General features: G+C 44.5%; 1 protein-coding gene and 1 non-coding gene across 10 annotated transcripts in view; both read right to left on the bottom strand.

Moving 5' to 3' along the window:
* Positions 1–585: 585 nt before the first annotated feature.
* LOC142572631 (reticulophagy regulator 3) overlaps positions 586–23,008 on the bottom strand; it is a 58,435-nt gene continuing 36,012 nt past the window's right edge. For 3 of the 9 annotated variants that reach the window (XM_075681883.1, XM_075681884.1, XM_075681876.1), the window contains 2 exons: positions 12,865–13,197; positions 8,120–8,808 (listed from right to left, as the gene is read on the bottom strand). In XM_075681883.1, coding sequence (XP_075537998.1) covers positions 8,747–8,808; positions 12,865–13,197 — 395 coding nt within the window. In that variant the 3' untranslated portion in view covers positions 8,120–8,746. Of the gene's footprint in view, positions 605–3,048; positions 3,234–8,119; positions 8,809–12,320; positions 13,198–23,008 lie in introns of those variants that run through there. The other 6 variants (XM_075681881.1, XM_075681880.1, XM_075681878.1 and 3 more) reach the window with 6 other exon arrangements.
* On the bottom strand, positions 7,395–7,469 carry TRNAS-GGA (transfer RNA serine (anticodon GGA)). Its single transcript has one exon. It is a non-coding gene; the product is annotated as a tRNA-Ser (tRNA).

Below are 23,008 nucleotides of genomic sequence, written 5' to 3' on the forward strand. Positions count from 1 at the left end.
CATGCTGCTCTATGCCTATCATTCGTAGAAATCATGTGATCATCGTTACAGTCATCGTCATCTTACTGCTGTCTAATTGTAATTACACTTTGTCTTACGCTTGACACACTTTGTCTAATTCTAGACAAAGTGTGTCAAGCGGCCAGTTGCGTGGCACTTATGTGTGCATTCATGAGTTCCTTTCACGCTCGGAAAAATACCTTTATCTAGCATGTATTCAGCAACAGAAAGCTGTAGTGGGAATTTTTGACGTTTCTCTACAATTTTCTGATTGACACTGTTCATCTAATTATAATATTTTAAAAGCTGATTAATTATTGTAAACTAATTATGTAATTAAGCAGAATGGAGGAGGAGGGGGAATAAACGTCTATTTTCGAAACAGTATCCTGGGGTAATCCCCAGTTCTACTCTAGGTGGCAGGTCTCCTCATTCCAGGAACCCTCTGGCCTTCACTGCCTCCTTGGCCCTGGCGGCAAAGCGTTGTTGTCCCAGGTCATCGGAGACGGGCTTGGCCTCCCACATTTCAACAAAGTCTTTGCTTTCTTGTCTGGCGTTAGTCTTTCGGTGAAAGCGATGCATCTGTGTCTAGATTTCATGGACACTTGAGGATCAGGTTCACCAAGGTGTCGGCAAAAAAAAAAAAAAATCAAAGTATCTTCAAGTGACAGCAAACATTACCTTGGTTCTGTCCAGCTATGTGGCATTTGCATATTTTTAGTTTGGCGCATGATAGTTGGGACACCCTGTATAATGTTAAGACGTTTACAACTTTATGCTCAACTCACAATATGAGTTTACTCGCTACGTTTGTGGGGTGGTTCAGGGCCCCTTCAAAATATTCAGGAGATAAATAATGGTGATGCACATCTGTGCGACAGTTATAGCTCTATTTCCCGGCAATTTTTTTTTTTTTTTACAAATAAGTGAAATCCACTCCAGGTTCTAATCAGAACTTTCACTTTCAAGTATTTCACTCAACTTTGATGTAGAATAAGTGAAAATATGGTGAAAAGGGTGATGTGGCAACTTCTGCAACATGCGTCTTCAGAAAAACCAGGGATAATACATGAAAAGACATTTTGTTTCGTAGCAGTTAAACCTCTATATAGCGAAGTTAATAAAATGAGCAATCTGCTTCGTGATGTCAAAATTTCGTTATATTGAAATTCAGCCTTTCATGCAAATAAGTGCAGCCACCAATAGATCCTTTTTTTTTTTGCATGGAAGGGGCCGCAACATTTTTAAAATTATCGTAAGATAGGAAAAAGTAAATTTGAATAAGAAAACAAAATTTAATTAGTTGAACTTCATACGTGACCCGGTGGATGACCGGCAGCAAGGAGCGAATGCTTCGTCTGCCTCGCATCAACAAGTCTCTAAAACTCGAGATTACACAATGTACAGGACTAAAGTGTGGGAAAACAATGCACATGATGCCATGCCATCTGCCACACACAGCAGGTAACCTCGCATGGCGTTGAGAGCCATGCACAGCCATGGCTGCTCTAGGATAGGAGATGCATGCAACCTGCCCCTAGGGAAGACTCCAAGTCAGATGGCGCTCGTCAAGGCACCAACTTCCTTGGCTCACCCTTGCATGCTTTTACTCGAACCCAAAGCATACAGCACACGGGGCTGGATTTGTCTCGCAGTGTGTGATTTGAGAGGTGCGCTTGCAAGCAGTCACTTGGCCATCTGTGCCCGTGGAAGCTTCCATTTGTTGTCTCGGCCAGTGGATGTGTTATCTTGGCATTCCCTCACAGTGGCAGTGAAATTGTGTTGTACAGTTAACGACTGATTTTTCAGACATGCCCAATAATTCAGACGTCTTCGCGGCACCACCGCGTGCCCCATAGAGCTAGGGTATAAGAACGTCAGAATTTCGGACGTTAAAACCCTTCATTGTCTGATTTTCCGGACTTTTTGCCATGAATGCAGGTCCGAAATGGCATTATTCGAAGCCACTACTGCGGCCATTTTAGTTAACTCACAGTCGATCTGCTGGAAGACATGGCCCTCGCACAAAATGCTTAGCCTAGCTGCTTTGACGTTCGCTGCCACATTTTTCATAAGACAATTTTAGTTGGCATCCGCAACAGCTCTGCGTACGCAGGAAACCCGCGGAGGCGACAGTACGCTTGCACATTACACAGGAGCAAGCACGGTCTCTTGCGTGCGCCCGCAGCTTTTCAAACGCTGCGTAGTGTCCGCTGCAGACTTTGCTGGATGTTCTCGTGTGTCCATGACAGCGAATTTTTTGGTATGCGTCCGGCCAAAGATATGGCCCCGGCTTCTGGTTTGACCTCGTGGTGGCCGATATTGGCTACACAGTCTCAGATTCAAAAGCTGGCATATGGTGGAGGCGAGTAGCACACACTACCAGCTCCTGTGCATGCAAATCAGCAATCCCCTTCTCAACTTTTGCGTCCGGCCACTATGACCTCGCACGCAGCGTACGTGGGTGGTTGCGGATGCCCAACTAATAATTTGGAGGCTTGTCGCGCTTCCCGGCAACTGCAGCATATGTAACCGTAATGTTTACCAGGAAACGCTGGCAGCAAACGCTATGCACAAAGGCGGGCTTTCTGGTAGAAATGCGGCCTCTTGCATGGGCTGCGATGCAGCAGAGGCGAGCGCCACCTGGAAGTGTCGCAAGGAACCGGGCATGCCTCTCCATGGCCTCCAAGATAGTCGTGCGTGGTGCAAATGGCAGACGCCATGGCTGGTCTATGAATGACAGAAACCATGGAGGGAGAAAAAAACTGAGGAGCTGCCCTGACGTCACTCTTTCTGAAGCTAGGCTAAGCGAGAAGTTGGTGTTGCTCCCCCCACCCGCCATCATGTCGGGCTAGTTCTCTTGTTTACATTTCTCGTGAAACTACGCCGCGCTGCACGCAATTGGGCTATTCGGACGGGCGCACTTCGCAGCAATCTTAAACCGAAGGATTTACTCGCGACGTCTCATCGTATTACCGTTGCCGAAGTCATGTTGAAAGTTCATAATGAAATTCGCAAATTGGGCCGTGAGGTCGAATCCGCTGTTTTTACTGGCTTTTATGAAAATAAACATGCGTTATCAGCCCCACCAACCGAACTGTTCTCATCAATCGTAGGTACAAGCCACTGCCCAGTTCTTGAGTGTTTTTAGAGATTGCCTTTACCACTCCCTTCTACTTGCTTTCTTCTGCTTGGATTTCCGGGGCTCTCACACGGACTTGCCAGCTAGACGTCTAGCGATGCGAAAAAAAAAAAAGAAAAGAAATGTATGCATTCTCACTGCACTACAAGAATGCACTGGAGACACGTACAACACACCGACCCATTTGCGAGCACAAACACATATTGTCGCTGTGGTTTGAAAAATTGTCACGCTTTAATGAACAAATTTCAGGTGGCCATGCATCACTGCCACAGCGCACATGCGAGGAGACAGAACATCATTTCTGACTCCACATTTAGATTCATTGACTGCGGCCTTCTTCTTACGGTAAGTGAAGCTTCACAGAACCAAAGTTTTGTGGTAGCCGGCGCATGGTGCAAAGCAGTAGACTCGGCCTACGTGCGACCATGGAACAGCCCTTTGATGCGTTCGCAGGTGTACATTCTGTGGAGCCTTGCTCACTCTTGCGCAATACATCCGCTAACCTTCACTTCCTTACACTTCTCACGCGCATGGATAAGATACAACTGCAGTAGGGAGGATTCATTCCTTAATACGTCAAAGCAGCCGCTTCTTTACCATCTTGCCGGATGACGCATCGACTGGCCAGTGTACGGTGCCGAGGGTAGCAAAATGCACATATTCTGCATAAAGCTCTATAAGCATGTGTATTGTGGTACACTTGTGCAGGTGTGTATGATCCTCAAACGCACTCTGCTTAAAAGAGTTCGTGCTGTCACGAGTACTGCGAGAAACAAGCAACAATTGAGTAACATTGTTTTAATATGCACAAAAGCAAGTTGTTACTGAGCATGAAGTTCTAGTAGAACCAGGATTATGCATTGATGAATAACATACGTTCTACGTGCCACAAATGCACCATGTGCTGTCAAATGCAGGAATCACTGACCTGCAAGGCATTTATTGTGGATTCTGACATGCATCGATTGCAGCCTGTGATGGCATGTAGCATGGTTCCGCCAAGAGGGTAACATTTCCTGCAGATATTCCTTCGTCTGTTGCCATTGCTATGGCGCGGTACATTGCGTACAGCGTTGCATGCGCGTTCATTTCACGAGTTCTAGTTCCTCCTGTCCCGCCTGGCCACAGCAACATCCAGGAGAGCACGTTCCAGATAACACAGTGCAACAAAATACGGAGACTAACTCTAGACTAACCTTTGCTGTGGTACGAAACCTACGAAGCAACAGGTCTGAGCACATATAACCATAATAAAGCTGCCATTGTGGCCCAAGAACATGGCCACTACAGTGAGAGAGAGAGAGAGAAAAAAAAAAGAAACTACCATGCCATTTCCTCCACACCTTTTTCCTAGCACGAGGAGGGGGTAGGGCCTCCCCTGTTTTTTACTTCCTCCATCTTTATGGTAGAAACGATGGACAAGGAGTTTGTTTGAGCTTTTGTGTAACACAATTATGTTTTCTCGTATATTCAAATTACAATAGACACTATCCTGTGTGTAGGTTGTTGTAAGTTGAACTTAATGATTTTTCTGCGTATTTTGGCTTGAGAAATTCAATTAGTTCATTAACTTCCTTGTACCACATGGAGGGCTTGGGTATGGTTAGAAATTCTTTTTGCCAAAACGACGTCCGACACTTCATTTTCTGCAGCACGGGGTGCTTAATGCTTTCACGTTAGAACTATCTAGTTTTAACGTCTGCAGGAAGCATGGCGAGTTGCAGATGCCGGTTCTCAAAAGTCACCTTCGCCACAATATAGTCATGGTACATGGTGAAGCATACCAAGGGTAACTGTCATGGCACACAATGTACTAAGCCTGTGTCGCAGAAAATCTGGCGTCGGCCGAGTTGTCCATGAGCGAAAATTGCCGTATATATTTAGGTATACCATATTTACTCACATAATGATCGCACTCGCGTAATGATCGCACCCCTGAATTTTGTCATCAAAATTCTTTTTTTTTTCTTTCCCGTGTAATGATCGCACCCCAAACTTGCTGCAGCGATATGTCGTGTGCAAAGTCTAGCTAATGCTACGCGGACGACTCTTCAAGACAAACCAAGCGGTCTGCACGCACCAAACATTCTTAAGCAGATGCAGATTTCATTTCTTTCATCACTTTCCACACTTCCACGAAAAAAGAAAAGCTACAACCAAACTTGCCTTCATTATCTGCAGGCTTTATAATGGTTGTGTTCACCAGCGATACAACAACAAAAAAGGCGCCTTTCAATTCTTCTCGTCTGTACTCGTGGGCACGCAACAAATCGCGAGCAGCCATTAACAATGATACGTTAGAAGTGTACCCTATTCATACGCCGACGTTTAACACAGCTAAGATATTTGCCTACCCTTCACGGAAACGTGCGGTATTAGGGTAGTAGCGAAAACAAATGCCGCAGTTTCCGCAGCCTGCCCGCTATGTGTTTCTATGTCACCAGCAACTAAGCGCGCCCATCTGTTTCTGTCCCCTCAAAGTGGACATGGCTATGTTATTGCCGCAAACTTGCCTATATTAACAATATTATTCCTTACTGATATGGAAGAAACTGTTTCAATGCATGTAATGTACTCACGAGAAGAAGAAAAAAAATCGCGTTCGGCTTGCTCCGCCGGCCGCCATTTTTGTTTTGGTGTCCCGCACTGTTACAGCGGCAGCCACCTGTTTGTTGCCCTGTTGTCATCCCACAGCAAACACGGGATGAAAAAAAAAATTTTTCTTTTCATGGGGAATTTAACCCGTGTAATGATTGCACCCCTTCATTTGCGTCAATTTCTTTTTACAAGGAAGTGCAATCATTATGCAAGTAAATACGGTACGTATATGCCACGCCTTGCTTTATGACAAGTGGTATGTGCGGGTAAGATTGCCACACCATTCTATCACTAAAGTTGCTCATACCTTACATTTTTGACAGCTATTCCTCGGAATTTTGAGAATGACAGCTCATAAACAAATGTCATGAAAACAAAACACCGACAGCGCATGCCTTTTATGCTACATCTTCTCAGACTTAAATATTAAAAGTGCAAAACAATAACAGAAACCTGAAAATGATGTAATTTTTCGGCGCAGCTATGCACTACCTCTGGGATCGGCCCACGCACGAGGCCGCGTTTCTTCCAGAAAGCTTGCCATTGTGCATAGCGTTCGCTGTTATGCACAACATTACGGTCACATAAGCTGCAGTTGCCAGGAAGCGCGACAAGCAGTTGGGGACCTTTAAATGCCATTGTGTTTAACTCTGAAAGGCAGAGCTTAAGCGTTCTCCAAGTGTCTTCCTGAATTATACATGCGTGCACCCACCATCTCCTTTCACAGTGTGAGCACTGATACGCATAAGTATACCGGTATTTCAGAGCTATTTCGGACATGCCCATGGCGATTTGAGCACTTGGGGTTAGTAAAAGGCATGCATTCATTTTTTCGGACGTCATGGCCATTAGGGAATCAGAAAAATCGGATGTTGACTGTATTAAAATTGCGTATAAGCACACTTTGTTATATTGAGGTTTGAATATCGAATACATGGTGTTCTAACGTAGTAGTTCTGCGGAAACCCGCAAGGTGGAGAGAAGTAATGAATAAAGGGAAAATCAGACATCCACCAGTTCGTAGCGATTGCTACAAAGGAAACCCATACGGGTTCCTCGAAAGAAAAGCCTCATAGTTGAAGAAAAATTTGTCCTGGTCCGGGACTCGAACCTGGGACAACCGCCTTTCCGGGGCAGCCGCTCTACCATCTGAGCTAACCAGGCGGCTAGCAGATTGTAGGGCGAAGTCGAATTTGTTGACAACACGAAGCAAAGGCAAGAGTTTGACGTAGTAGTTCTGTGGAAACCCGCAAGGTGGAGAGAAGTAATGAATAAAGGGAAAATCAGACATCCACCAGTTCGTAGCGATTGCTACAAAGGAAACCCATACGGGTTCCTCAAAAGAAAAGCCTCATAGTTGAAGAAAAATTCGTCCTGGTCCGGGACTCGAACCCGGGACCACCGCCTTTCCGGGGCAGCCGCTCTACCATCCGAGCTAACCAGGCAGCTAGCAGATGGTAGGGCGAAGTCGAATTTGTCGACAACACGAAGCAAAGGCAAGAGTTTGACGTACTAGTTATGCGGAAACCCGCAAGGTGGAGAGAAGTAATGAATAAAGAGAAAATCAGACATCCACCAGTTCGTAGCGATTACTACAAAGGAAACCCATACGGGTTCCTTGAAAGAAAAGCCTCATAGTTGAAGAAAAATTCGTCCTGGTCCGGGACTCGAACCCGGGACCACCGCCTTTCCGGGGCAGCCGCTCTACCATCTGAGCTAACCAGGCGACTAGCAGATGGTAGGGCGAAGTCGAATTTGTCGACAACACGAAGCAAAGGCAAGAGTTTGACGTAGTAGTTCTGCGGAAACCCGCAAGGTGGAGAGAAGTAATGAATAAAGGGAAAAATCAGACATCCACCAGTTCGTAGCGATTGCTACAAACGTCAAACTCTTGCCTTTGCTTCGTGTTGTCGACAAATTCGACTTCGCCCTACCATCTGCTAGCCGCCTGGTTAGCTCAGATGGTAGAGCGGTTGCCCCGGAAAGGCGGTGGTCCCGGGTTCGAGTCCCGGACCAGGACGAATTTTTCTTCAACTATGAGGCTTTTCTTTCGAGGAACCCGTATGGGTTTCCTTTGTAGCAATCGCTACGAACTGGTGGATGTCCGATTTTCCCTTTATTCATGGTGTTCTAAGGACAAGTTATAGAAAAGTGAAATATTTAGTTCGTTATATCAAGTTTCACTATATAATAGTAGAGTTTTGCCAGCAGTATGCACTTGTTATTTTATTGAGTGGGTGGCAAACAAAGGGACAGTTGTAATGTGGCGAGAACCACCTTTGGAAGCATGAAACTACATGAACCTTGGAAAAATGCATAATCTTAAAGTTCAACAGGGTCAGCAGTACCCCTTAAGTTGCAATGTGAAAAACAACCTTTGAAATACTTTCTTTTATTGTTCATTTATGTACAAGGCACTCAAATATAGGTCTGTGCTGGTATCACTACGATGCCTGGTTTGCCGTAATCTTAAAACATCCACGTATTGATGGATACTGCAACCAAACCCCACACCAAAACTACCGGATGCCCACAATTTTTCCAGGAATCCCGCAGGTGGCGCCGGTTGCTATGCTTCGACCAGGCTTTGTAGAGCTATTGCACAAAAGAGTCGAATATGAGATTCTTGATGGAGGAGGTGCAATTTGGTGACAAATTTTCAATTCAGCAAAAACATGGCAGGACTACTGTGACACTTTACCATGTGCAAGTGCACATGCAGGCCCAAGTTACGACTAGCATACAGGTGTGATGACAAAAATAAAATCGTGACAGTGCAGGTTTGTGGTTGGTAAAAACTCATCACAACAAGTGCGTAAAAGTACAACCACAGACGGAGGTAACAAAGAGCAATCACTTGCACATTCGTACTTAGACAAAGTGCAACATGTTTATGTGCAAGTTGTCATTGGTAGTCGAAATGCAGAAAAAAAAAAAAAAGGGAGAGCAAATGTATAGGAAAAAAAAAATAGTATCAAGGCAACTCACAATCTGTTCTTTGGGTTATTGAAGGTCCCGCACATCGCCAGTTCTCGTGCATGACGGAACGTTTTCACTTTGTGACACTTTGAAAAAGACAGCAGAATACAAATGCCACATTACAGCTATACACCAAACGACCAACAGCAACACCACGGCACTCTCACAAAATGCATCACAAACCTTTTCGACTGAACATTCATGTGACCTTTACTTGACCTACACATGTAAAAAGTAACTGCAGAAACGGAGTTGTAGATTGTTCGTGTCTCCTTACTTTCTCTTCTGCAAAACAAGGATTGGTTTGTCACACTATATTTGCAATTACAAAACTACTGATTCTTTGACGGAGACCGAGCTTTTTGGTTGCTTAAAACACTACTTTTACCTGGAACTGAAACATAAAAACGGAATGTGACTGCAACTGAATTCAGCTTTCACCATAATTAGGTCGCTGAAATATAGTACATTTTGCATGCCATCGTTTTTTTAATTAGCAGGGGATAAAAAAAATAAAATGCAGCTACTGCTCAAACTTGCAGGCACCTGTTGTCAATACCACCTGCTCCAAGCCATGGATGATGAGTCTTTATAAGGTCTCTGCCTTGCGCTCTACAAAGTCTACCTACATTGTAAAGTGCAGCACACATTTCGCTTTGAATTTTGTAATGCAATGTTGTACAGTACCATTATCTTTACATTACTCTTACTTGTAAGCTGTAGATTGCCAACTGTGTGTTTACCTGCTACAATCCCTTTGGGATTGTCAGTATATTCATATAGATAAAGTAAAGCTTGTACCGCCTGCGAGGCCATGTACACAAGGCATTTTGGGGTTCCAAACATTTGGGGCCCCTAGGCAAATACTCTTCTAATCTCCAGAAGGCCACTTGACCAAATCATGCTGTTGTAGAATATGAAAATTATGAACAATTTAGATCACAATGAACTTAGAGTTCATTGTCATTATGGCATAATGTGCTAGAATGTGGATACAGATCTCCTCACTTCTTCCTACAGCAATCCAGTAGCACATCAAGAGAGGATACTTATGCAGAATAGCACTCTCGATTTATATACAGGCAAACTATGGTCTTATACTTCCTTCTTTGAATCCAGTAGCTGCCCTGTTATTTCGAGCTGTCTTCACTCTCTAGCCACTCGAGCACTCTAGACACAAACATGGATGTCTGTAGTACATCACTCTGCTTAGTGATCAAGGTACTTGCTCACAACACTGTGACACTTCTCACAAAGTTGAAGAAGTGCCACTTAAGGGCTGGAATTCAGACCCCCCCCCACCTGTCAAATGCTTAGTATATCTAAAGCTAGATTCACAAAATGTCTCAGCACTTTAGGCCAGGTTAACCATTGTATGCTTTGAATGCAAGGCAGACAAACCTTGGCAAGATGTTGCAAGTCAACGTTTTGGCTCAGTGAAAGTGTATTACCATTATGGCACCTAGAATAAATTGGTTGCAGTGCGAGCAGTAATGAAATGCCTACGGATTGCTCACACGTCGACTGCATAATGCCATAACGGAGCAAAGGTGTGATGAAATGCTACAATTGGCCATAACCTGCTAGTCCTGGAAGTATACAATTTTCAAGCAAAAACAAGCTAGTAACGATACCGCAAGCATTCATAAAACAAATCGTTGCGAACTATATATTGTAACATGTTGCCGCTTGCTTAACCTTCAGCAAAAGGTTCGAGTGATGGCTAGCAGGAGTTGCACGTATAAAACATTGTGAAATCACAGCTCAATGCTAAAAACTCAAAGTAAATAACAATAACAAAACATAGCAGCACTAACTTGTAGAAAGTTACCCTGGGCTGTGAGCACTGCGATTCCTTAAAACTCTGTTCTCACATACATGGCAACATGGCATCACTGCCAGTGAATGCGCAGTAGTAAAATTTTCCATAGGGACAGCCATGGAGAACAGAGCGCGAGGAAGCACAATCTTACTCTGGTAAAGAAATCTAATACAGATTCAAGATACCTTACAGTCGTGCACAAGTCAAGTCTTTCTCTTACTGCTCAATAATGTTTCAAAGTATCAAAAGTAAAAAGTAACAAATTTAGCTATGCAGGGAGCAAACTTGGGTGACTCGAGATGCTCATCAGAGGTCAACTAAATGTAAGCTGTAAGCTAAGTTGAGGTGGTTACGGCTCGGCTCTGCATCTTCAGATTTCTAAGCCTTAAATTATGACCTAACCATAGTAACCATACAGGTTTTTAAGCTGCCTTGCAACGGATGATACTAAAAAATGCGAGTCCTACTATACTACAACGCTGGCTAGATACATGCTAGATCATGAGTGATCACCTTTTTCTCTCTGAAAGGTTAAGCTACTGAATCTGCTGCTAACGACTATGCTTTTTGTAAAAGCCGCATTCTGCGAGTGGTGCTTACGATAGTGATAAAATTGTTCTCTTGTGAATACTGATGTAAAAAATGTGGGAAAGCTTCCACACATTCATGGGAGTCCCACTTTCTGGTATAAAATCTGCATATGTGGCCTCAAGAGAACACAGGAACACATGGCCTTAGTCTTAACCTCAATATGGACATACAAACAAGCACAGAGGGGTTCTTTAAAACAGGGCACAGTGCCCAATAATGCCTACAAGTGCCATTGATAAACTGCTTGTAGTAGTACTAACTCAGAAATACCAAAACAAACCACAAAGGCACTGATGACATGCAATTGGTGATCCATGCCCAAACCAGCTTTTAAGAAAGTAACAAACACAAAAAGGGGGCTTCAGGCCATTGTTAGTGCAATTTCCGTGCACGGAAAAACCACCAATACATAAATGTGTTGCATATACACGGCAAACAGTGTCATACAGTGCATGCAGTGTCAGTTTGCTGCAATTTTCTGCTAAACATCTGATTCCAAAGATTAAGCATTATAGAAATTTTTTCACCTAGTTACTTTTTGCGTGTGGCGTATTGACAGAAACAATCAGCAACACTGGACTACCACTGAACAGAATGTGACATACACAGAATTTCCTCGCAACACACCAGCCTGCCAACATGTGCTTGGCATGGAGTGTTTCAAAGTACTAATATTCAGAGCATACCTAGGGCTTCTGGGTCACTAACTTCCACAGCGTCATTAAGATTGCCACACTCTAGATTGATGCGTCTCCAAGTTACTGAAATCAAGGAATCATTATTCACAAGGGACCACAGGGACTTCATGATACGTTCAACCAGTTACACTGCATCATTTCAGTCTGTTCAGTAATGACAAATGAGAATATGGTGGCTACCAAGAAAGTGTGCATGTAGTAACTTAATGAAACCACATGGTGATACTTGGTTACATGTACATGTACAGGTACTGTTAAATGACTGATGAGGTGTTACCTCAAAAGCGCCTCAGGGCTCTTCAGTCAGTCACAATAATGCCAATCAATAGAAAGCGCAATGAATGTACAGTGGTTCTCAGGTTGATGTTTCGAGAAATCTCAAATAAAACTACAACCTCAAAGCTACTTGGAGCCAAAAGTGTGCAAAGACTTAACCATATCTGACAATTTAAAAAAAGGAAGAAAAAGAAAAGACCTTTCTCCTTACCTTAAACTTGAATCCTATAATCAGACTGCTAGCTTCACCCAGAGCATTTTGTGCAGATGTTCAGAAGATGCTGTCAAGGAAAGCTTTAGTGACACATTCACTGATCGCCGCTTGACAGCTGTCTCCAAGTATATACTTGGTTATCAGAAGGTTGCAGATACCAAGGCTGATGTTGCCGACAGTCAATGGTAACTCATGCTTGCTGCAGCTGCTCCAACATGCAATTAGATCGGGATGCTAATTACACAGTCTGGCTGCCATGCACTTGCTCACAAGCATAACAGAGGGCCCGCACTGAAGACTATGAGCTAAGAATACAAAGTGTCGAGAAATAAAACAAAAAGGAAGAAAGGTAGGAAAATAATGTACAAAGGAATAAGGTGAACAGTGGTGAAAAGAACAGAAAGAAACCACTCCTCCACGGCGTGCACAGAGCATCACAGAGGTGCACACATATACACGCAGTAAGTGTGGGTTTGTTATCACAAGTGTGGAAGCTCCCGCTTATCCACCACCTCATATTCGTCAATGTCAATGTCACTACCTTGGGAGCTGTGTCGGGAGGTGCGAGGGCCCACGGCAAGTGGGCGCGACTTTGATGCCTCAGGCTGTCGGGCAGGCCGACGCGTTGAGGTCAGGCCTCTGATGAGTGCGTCGTCACCTTCCGAGTCGGAACTGTCCATTTTGAAGTGTGAGGTTGAAAAATGCATGGATGCTGATGATGCAGTGGCAGCAGAGGGAAGGAACTGCTCTTCAGAGTCACAAACTTCGCTCAGAGAGGGCATGGTTGTCATGTCAGGTAGGAAGCTGTCCAGGTCTGTGTCTTCATCATAGTCTGGAAGGCTCCCCATCCCTTCATAGAACTGAATCTCTTCATCTGGAAACACAAGTAAAAACTTCAATTATTGCTTGCAATGAACTCGTTGCTGGCCTAATTGGTGCATGACAGTAAATAACAAAATTATGGCAAAGCAGACAACTGCAAAAATAAAAAATGGCTGTGGCTTAGCTAAGGTTAAGCCCAGGATGCGAAGCATACTAGCCTTTATTTTAGTTGTTGAACCACTGTTTAGCCTGGTGAACTGCTGTTGCTTGGCTATACCGTATTTATTCGCGTATAACCCGCACCAAAATGTGAAAAAACGCGTTTAAAAAGTGGGGGTGCGGGTTATCTGCGAATTTTTTCCTTGGGAGGGGGGGGGGGGGTCGGCTTCACCGCAATGTGCGGCGGCCTCCCCGTGTAGTCCGCCATCCCCATCGTCATCGACGCTTGTCAAGCCGATGAAGGGCCAACGAAAGGCCAGCATTGTTGAGCCTCGCGTTAGGCGCTGTTTAGTGTACTTACCCCAGTTTGCACTGTTTGCCTGCTTTGTTTTGGCATCATGAGTGCGACTCGACGGCAGTGTTTCACAGCGAAAGAGAAGCTAAAGATTATAGCCGCTGCCGAAGAAATCGGCAACAGAGCTGCTGCAAGACAGCATGACGTCGACGAGTCGTGCATTCGCGACTGGAGGAAGAAAAAAGAGAGTCTCGAAGCAACGAACCGGAACAGGCGAGCGTTTCGGGGTCCGAAGACTGGCGCGTACCCCCACCTCGAGACGCAGCTTGCGAAGTTCATTGAGGAGCAGAGAAGTCGTGGCCACGCTGTTTCGACTGAGATGGCGCAAATGGAAGCCCTGAAGTTGGCCCGGGAATTGAACATTCCACGTGAGTTTCGTGCAAGCCGTGGATGGCTTCAGCGCTTCATGCGAAGACATGGATTTTCTATGCGGCGGCGAACAACCATGTGCCAGCGGCTTCCTGAAGCCTACGAGGAAAAGTTGTTGAACTTTCAACGATATGTGATCGCACTTCGGAAGGAGCACAGCTATTTGCTGTCTCAGGTGGGAAATGCTGACCAAACACCTGTGTACTTTGAGATGCCGATGGACACGACCATGGAAAAAAAGGGCTCCAAATCAGTCAGCGTGCTGACCGGCGGAAATGCCAAGCTGCGCTGCACAGTCATGCTATGCGCTTTGGCTGACGGCACGAAACTGCGCCCGTGTGTCATTTTCAAACGCAAGACGCTACCTGGCATTCCACTGCCCCCAGGAATCGTTGTGCGTGCGGAAGAAAATTCGTGGATGAACAGTGGCCTAGTCGGTGACTGGCTTCGAGTAATCTGGGAGCGAAGACCAGGTGCCTTGCTGGCACGCCGGTCGATGCTCGTACTAGATTCCTTCAGAGGCCACTGCACTGATGCGGTGAAGGCTCGCCTTGCCGAGACCAGCACCGACCTCGTCATAATACCTGGCGGCATGACGTCCATGCTACAGCCACTCGACGTGTGCCTGAACAAGCCGTTCAAGGCACACGTGAAGCGGCTGTATGCCCAGTGGATGGCCGACGGCATTTACGCCCTCACACCGATGGGACGCGTGCGAAGGCCTGATATTCCATTGCTGTGCCAGTGGATCGTGGATGCGTGGAAAGCGATACCGGCCGATTTGGTGCGCAAAAGCTTTAAAAAATGTGCGATCAGTAATAGTCTGGATGGTTCCGAGGACGACTACGTCTTTGAGAGTGGCGATCAAACCTCGGATGGCAGTAGTGAGAGCGGCGACGATTAAGAATCGGATAACCAGTGACGTGGTGGCGGTCGTTTGAATAAATGTTCTGAAAACGAAATGATCACTGAGTGTGAGTTGCATCTTTCTAGCGCTCATTTTTTTTTTTTCAGGTAAACGTGCGGGTTATACGCGAGTTTTTTTTTTTTTTTTTTTTCCGCCGAGTTCAAAGTTAGGGGTGCGGGTTATACGCAGGGGCGGGTTATACGCGGGTAAATACGGTATTTGGTTCGGCTAGACGAAGAAACAACTCATGTGTTACTCTGCTTCGCCTTCAAGAGTGGAACGCGACAGCGTTCCCGTCGACCCGCCAAGGGGTGTAAGACAATGGGCTACGGCGCAGCGACTACGCGCCCCGCATTGGACGCGGTGAGCGTCGAGCAACACAGCGTTCGCCGCGGCAACGAAATGTGCGCCTGAGCAAGCGACGCACGCCTAAGCCTTAGAAACAGCTCGTTTCTAAGGCAACACCACATTCACTAGAGGCGCTTTTGTACCGCTTTAAAGCATCTTACTCGTGGCTCAGTGGTAGCATCTCCGTCTCACACTCCGGAGACCCTGGTTCGATTCCCACCCAGCCCATCTTGCAAGAGTTGAGCCAAAGCCACCTAGAAAATCAGTCTCTGTAGCACGCCGCAACCTTCGCTTCTCATTCCAACGAGCAGCTCTGTCTCCAGGAGGCATCTCACCTCGTGAGTCTAGCAGAGGCAAGTGCAGCTGCTTATATACCGCCGCGACGCCGCGAGCGATGGCGCGAGTTGGAGCCCCGTTTCTCCTCTGTCGTGACGTCACGGTGTCACGTGGTATTGAAGGCGACACCGCCGCGCCTGAGGAGCTGGGTTGAGCTCTCGTAATATGCTTCGCATAAAAAAACACAAATAAACAAGACAGTGCCCGTCCTGTCCTTGCTTGTGTTATTTTGAAGTGATCCGGTTCACAAAATAATCTTATGTTGGAGGCAAATCAGTTTACTGTCCAAGTCCCAACCACGAGAATAATTTGTATGCAGTGCACAAAGGTGCCTGCAAAAATGAAGGCATTGGAAGTTATAGAGAAGAACTACAAGGAGAAGCATCAAAATAATTTGGTGAAGTCTCACAAAGCTTGCTGGAAGATGTGTGAAAATGTGCTTAGAAAAGCTTGCCAAAGGTTACGAATCAACACTCGCAAAACATGGGCCTTTTTATATAATAATGAGGGAAACCACAAAAATTAATTGCAGTCATAAAGCTTTTATGAACAAAACTAAACCTGACTAATGCGCATCAAGACTCTTTAAAGACCTTTAGATTTGCTGATGATGATTTGCTGAGATTTGCTGATGATGTCCTGTCAGAAAGGCCTATTTTCGGCCTGCCCTAGGAAGATCTTCAAGCAATAATTGTAGCTCCCAATGTCTGATTACTATATTTACCCGATTCCAAGGTGTACTTCTTTTGCAAGAAAATTGGCCGAAAATTTGATACAAAACCAGAACCGCCTTTGCGACGATTGTATGCTTTACTGCATAACACATATGTATTGCGGCAAAGCTGACTTTTACTAGCCATGCAGTGAAACTAACTAGGAGACTGGCCACCATTGTGTCGGTAACCCATAACTAAGACCCTTACTCGTTTTTCTTGCCAGAAGATTGCCCACCCATTCAATTTATGCTTTGTTTAGGAGCTTTAATGCCATTTCTGCATTATTTTTCTACTTTGGAAACATAGAAGTGGGCGTCCGTTTGACTTGGTGGTGTGTTTGAATCTGGCAAATTAATCAGTTGTGTTACTTTTAAATAATCAGCTGAAAGAAAATTTTCAAGCCTATTTGCAATCTTTTATTTATAAGGAGCAATATAAGTTATTTTATAACATTTCTAGGCCTTGAATGAAGTACAAACCTCACACAAGGGGCCCTACTTTTCCCATTTACAGGGGGCACAGAAAGATGCCTGGACAAGATAATGAGAAACTGAAATCATGTTCAAATAAATGAATGAACTAAATTTTGCATAATTACAGCCGGTTAACTTTATTCCTAATGAAAATGTATCTTTGAGGTATAACTTGCTGCTCCTAAAAAGTTATGCACTTGTGTTGAAAAATAATACTGTTATACACGTATATTGGGCAAATTGGTGGTAATTCATGTTTTTGGAAATTAACAGCGCAAAACAGACAAAGATGAAGGAAAAGAAGAACACGACACTGGCGCTGTGCCGTGTTCTTCGTTTCCTTCGTTCTTGTCTGTGTTGTGCTGTTATTTCCAAAAACATGGATACAATATATATATATATATATGTAAATCTTGCAGCCTAAATGTACTCATTACATTTTGTCGGTCAGTACTAATCACCATATGGAATGTCACAGAAAGGCAATTCGGCAAGGGCAACCCCTAGTGGTGGATTATTTACTCATGAAGCTACCGAAAGTTTCATGGGCACTGACAAATTCAAGGACTGGTTGAAGTGCCACATTTGCGCTTTTAAAACGCTACTATAGGCCAGAAAAGCAGAAGCGGTAACTATACGGCAAAGTGCATTGCATCAATTGTCCAAACAGGTGGCACACAAACCTGGGACAGTGAAGTAGCACTGCTGCATGCACTCCAAAAAGAGATGATGATGATATATGGGTTTTCGACAGTAGAGTGAGGCCTCATTAACCACCGAGTTAACTATGTTGGTTTTCCCTGCCTCGAAATACAGTAGAACCTCACTGATACTATCCCGTTTTGTACGATTTCTCAGTGCCAGTGTTCGCGATCAAGAACACAAAAATGACCCAACACAGTTAAGCTTCTTTTTCACTAGTTAATACATTCCTAGAGCACACAATCTTTTGGCACTAACGTTCACTAAATCGTCGAACTGCCATTGTGGCATACATTTTTCTGGCCGCTGGATCCCATGCGAACAATAGCAGTAGGCACTTGCCACGGCAGCTTCTCCGCAGTACTCGCCCACCCGTGTCACATGAAAATTTTGGCACAAATTCAGTTTTTTCTTCTGGTACCAGTAAATCTGAGGCGTTGCAGATTGCATTAACAGCTATCATTATCAAGCCTATCGCAATAAGAATCTGCACCAATCGGTTTTCCAGCACGTGTTTGCATAGTACTGTTGGAAGCGTATTGCGTATTGCAGTGCAAAGTGACCATCATATTTCACTCTGGTGGCATCGTATTACAGCGTGGCCCACCAGCTCGATTTTGTTTCAGTTTTCAGCCGCCATCTTGAAACATTATGCAATAGGAAAACGACAATGTCTACCTCAGGATGCACGGGCCTCACCAGCCTCAATGAGTGTTGGCGTGTTGTGCTGCAACACTTCACGTTACGTAGATGTCAACTACAGTTGACTGCCAAATTTTTTAGTCACTTCAGGTCATATGTGTTCCAAGTTAGTAAGTTTTGTTTGTGCATGTTTTTTTTATGTAACGTATGATCTGGGCACCTTTGCATTTTACCTTTCATTAAGGCAGCCAATGTGACCAAATATCGAACATGAAATTGTGAACTTAATCGCAGATTGCTGCCGTGGAGTGGGCCATAGTACATGTCACTTATAAAATCATCAAAATGAAGCAAATGCCAGAATAAAAATGCATACAAACTTTTCTACACTAATACATTAATGAACTTCAAGGCAACCAAAATAAATTGTAACTGAAACTTCACCTAACCAAAGCATGTGCACAACAGTCTTTCATCACGAACGACAGCCAACTGTTTTCATGCAATATAAGGGAATTCAAAGCAGATTTCAATGGCCAACATGACCATGAAAAAAGTTGGGGGAGGGAGGGGGCTCATCTTTATGTACTTATACTTTTTAACAAGACATTCTGAATTGCACCTTGGTGTTACGAAGTCAAAAACCACTGAACTGTTCTGCACTGCTTAAACCTAAATCAACTTCAAAAATTGGTCTGTATGACCCTTATACAGCTTCTGCCATGTCACAAAAGAATTTCTAGACCTGATAGTTGCATCATACTAAGATCACTGAACCGATTTTTGAATGCAAATCCCTGAAAAGAAAGAAAGAAAGAAAGAAAAAAAGAACTGGCAGATACCACGCCCTGTGAGAATCAATATCATGCGAAGCCGTGTGCAGGGAAGCCGTGTGCGGGGAGGAGCCTGCCAAGTTAGCAAAACGACCATCAAAGCACCAAGATGTAGGTGGCCGTATCACGAACTTTATGACAAGCATGTCATGATTTATGATTTATGTTCGTCATACACTCTTGTTATACTTTGCCAAATGTGGTACATACCAAGTTAACGAAATAACCACGAGAGCACCAAGACCTAGGTGGCTGTTTCATGACCTACACGACACACATTATGATATTCATGTCATCACCAATCATTCATGTTTGTCATACATTCTTGTCACACTATGCCAATTTTGGTACATAGTAAGTTAATGAAACGACCATGAGAGCACCAAGACGTAGGCAGCTAGATAGATAAATAGATACCGTCAAAGTGGCAAATGTTCGCCAAGAAACGCTTAGCAAAAAAAAAAAAAAAAAAAAAAGAAAAACTGCCGCACCTGCCGCAGATGCAGCATGGCATGCCTTCACCATACAGTGAAACCTCGTTAAGCTGTAGTGTGCCAGAGCTTGGAAAAAGTATGCATTAAAAGGTAGTACATACTGCTTAACCAAGACAGCATAAGATCACCTGCTTATATTTATTCACTTTGCGCGACAAAATTGTTATATCCCTGTCAAGCGGGCAAGTTAAGTGCACTTTCCCGAATTACGTCGCGAGCGGAGTGTACTCGCAGAAGAGTGCACTCCGATCGGAGTGCGTTCACGGAACTCATTTTTGCTGGTCAAGCGTGTAGCATCGCCGCCAGCAATTTGAACGATACAAAATGTAATGCACAGAAAAAGGACACAAAAGTTCATTCTAGCTGTTGAACAGCTTTTAACAAAATAATCAGAACAGAACTCGCTGGTATTCTGTTCTAGCAGGATCAAATGCCCCCTCGTTTTGAATTGGCTAGGCATTCATCATGGCCAGCCTTGACCTGTAAACTCTTCTGATAAAAATATTTTTATTTTTGGTTGAGTAAATATAGACTAAAATTGTTTTTTTTTATTTATGATAGAACTAAAGCAATCGCTTTTTAGATTTTTTTATTTTGCTTTACATCTTCCAAAAGCGTTATTTTAGTCTGTCACCATTTTTTTTTTTTTTTCCGTGCGAGTGCGCTCTGTTTTTTCGTTTAGCACCACGTAGCCTAAAGTGTCACTCAAGGTTCTGAAGTGCACTCCCCGTAAGTGCACTTAATTTGCCCACTAGACAAAGTGTTAGTTTCGTTTGATGCTGCCGCGGCCTAGCAGCAATGACAGCAGCTTCTTAATTACTGAAGCTGCAAGCCAGCTTTTCAGCCAGCCCCCTCTTGTCAGCAAACACTCGCATGGCAGCTTGCTCGTTAGCATTGCATAGGACGTATTCTCCGTGCACGTGCGTAGTAGGGCTGCAGTAGTTGCGGGGCGCCTTTTTCATTGTGGGGTGCTGTTCTCGTTGCGACGGTTGCATTCATGAGGCTGACGTAACGCGCAGCTTCTGGCACTCTCGGGCCTGAATCGTCCGTGCTATTGCTTTCCGTGTCATCCTCATCACTGTTGTTAGGCGACACATCGGCAACAGAGGCAACGATGGTGGAAAGTCGAACCTCGTAGCCGACATCTCTTTGCGGTCGCAGCAGCGCTACCAAGCAACTTCTTCGCATTCAATATGCCACACATGGTCAAGGGTGGATCCCTGTCGCGCACCAGCACCGACTTCGTGTCACGTTCAATAGCACAAACAATGTACAACTTTTCTTCTATGCTAAGCACACGGAGTTTTTTTAACCGAGCTTTGGCATGAAGTGAGTCTTAGCTTGCACGACGCCTCAACGCTCTCCGGCACGACCCCAAAATGATGTTTACGTCGACGTGGCTTGACGCACAAACGCACAGGGCGCTTGGAGGCCGTTGTTCTGATCTCTGAGGCTTGTTCTGCCGGGCTGCCTGGTGGTGACGACGCACCACTGCGATTGCGCGATGAAGAGTGGAAACACTACGTGTTGATCAATACGTACACAATAAGCTTGTACGGCTCATGCGGATACAAAACGCATTATGTTCCAATGGCTGCCGAGTCGAGAATTTAACTTTACTACTTTTAGAACGAAACTAATGTTTAAGCGGGTACGGTTAAACGAGGTTTTACTGTATTCTTGGACAATCACTTTCGAAGATATACTTCTGACTTTTGTGACATTTTGTGTGACTAGCACTGAACGTGTCAGCCAACAACAAAGGTGTTCTCGTTACTATAATAAGATGGCATGCCTCTTGGCATTGTGCCACGAATGCTGTCACTCATAGGTGCAAATTCTTCTGATGCTAGTCACATGCAACCCCGCAAATGTGAAAGGAACCCCAAAAGTGGTAAACCAAGAAATATGGCACACCTTATCTGGCCACTTGTAGAATAAAGTCACTCATTTCCAGTCTTGTTTATTCGGGCTTAGAGGCAGTCCTTGTCAAACCTGAATTATTGTTCAATGACTGGAACCTTTATAAAGGTTAAATGCTGTGTTTGCTGCCCATTGATCTACGTGAAAGCCACGAGGAAAGCAAGCGGTGGGTTTACATTTATCTGAAGGGGCCTGGCCACTTTTAGGCATGCCACATCATCGACAGTTCATCCAAATCTTGCCATAAAATTTATTGCAATATTTTTTTTTATAAGGTGCTGCTGTGCTTGTGACAGAGATAAGAGGGGAATTTGGAGATCGTCGGGAGAGACCTTCTTCCTGCAGTGGACATAAATAGGCTGGTGGTGATGATGGTGATGTTTGCAAACCACCAGTTAAATCTTGATATAACGAACTTCAGTACAATGAAATTCTCAACATAATGAAGCACTCAACCTTTTTTAACTTCATGTCCATAGAACACCATGTATTTAGGACCAGAATTTAATGAAGTGCATTAATACACAATTTCCATACAACAAAATTTCACTGCTGCTTCAAAGGGATATCGAGACAATACACGGAAACTTCCACGGACACGGATGACCAAATGGATGAATTACCAGTGGCTGTCAAATCCTCTCGCACCTCTCGAATTGCGCGCCTGCAACCAAGAGCGACCGACCGTTGAAGCAGAGCAGCGTTAAAGTCCAATTGCAATAAGATACTATTGAGCACAGTGCGCTGTATGCTTTGGGTGCGAGTGAAAGCTTGCGAGGGTGAGCCAAGAATGATAGTGGCTTGATGAGGTCTGGCTTTGAGTCTTCCCGAGCAAGTAAGGAGAAAGGGAGAGAAGGTGGCACAGGTTGGCACGCGTCTCCTATTCTAGAGCAGCTGTGACTGGGCTGATTGCATAGTCAGCCCCTACGCACCCTCGGTAATCTGCAGCGTTTGCAAAAACGCAAAGAGTGGGGGTGCCGACATGGCATGGCATATCATTAACACTGTCTTCCCACATGTTTAGTACTAGAGATAGTGTAATCTCAAGTTTCAGAGATGCATTGAAGGAAAAGGCAGAGGAAGCTTTCGCCCCCCACTGCTGGCGCTTTTCATGATAGTGTCATCCCACTGTAGGCAACACTATCAGCCGCAGGGGCAAACTGAATGCGGAAGCGTGGCTGGCCTTGCCTCGCACCATTCATGTGAAGGTATTGTCGACAAGGCACGAAACCGTATCTTTCATCACAGACTCTTAAATTCAACAAAATAAAGTTTTTATCATTCAAATTTGCCTTTTCCAACTGCCCGATAATTAAGAAAATTTTGTGGCCCCTTCCATGCAAGAAAAATCCAGTGGCAACTGTACTTATCTGCATGAAAGCAAATTTGTGATCTTCAGAAAGTCAATAGTGCATTGTTTCCACTTGTTTTATCGCACTGCTAAGAAAGCTGCCAGTCTATAAATAGAAAAGTGTAACACTAAACAGCCAAAGAAGTTGACAAGTTCAGGTACAATAATGCTAAAATGGCAATAGTGCCTGGTGTTTAGCAGATATGATGCAAATCACAAACCGTGACCTTCAAAATTTTTAGCCCACTGCTAGTG

This window comes from Dermacentor variabilis, chromosome 2 (genome assembly GCF_050947875.1).
Source record: "Dermacentor variabilis isolate Ectoservices chromosome 2, ASM5094787v1, whole genome shotgun sequence".
Taxonomy (NCBI): Eukaryota; Metazoa; Arthropoda; class Arachnida; order Ixodida; family Ixodidae; genus Dermacentor; species Dermacentor variabilis.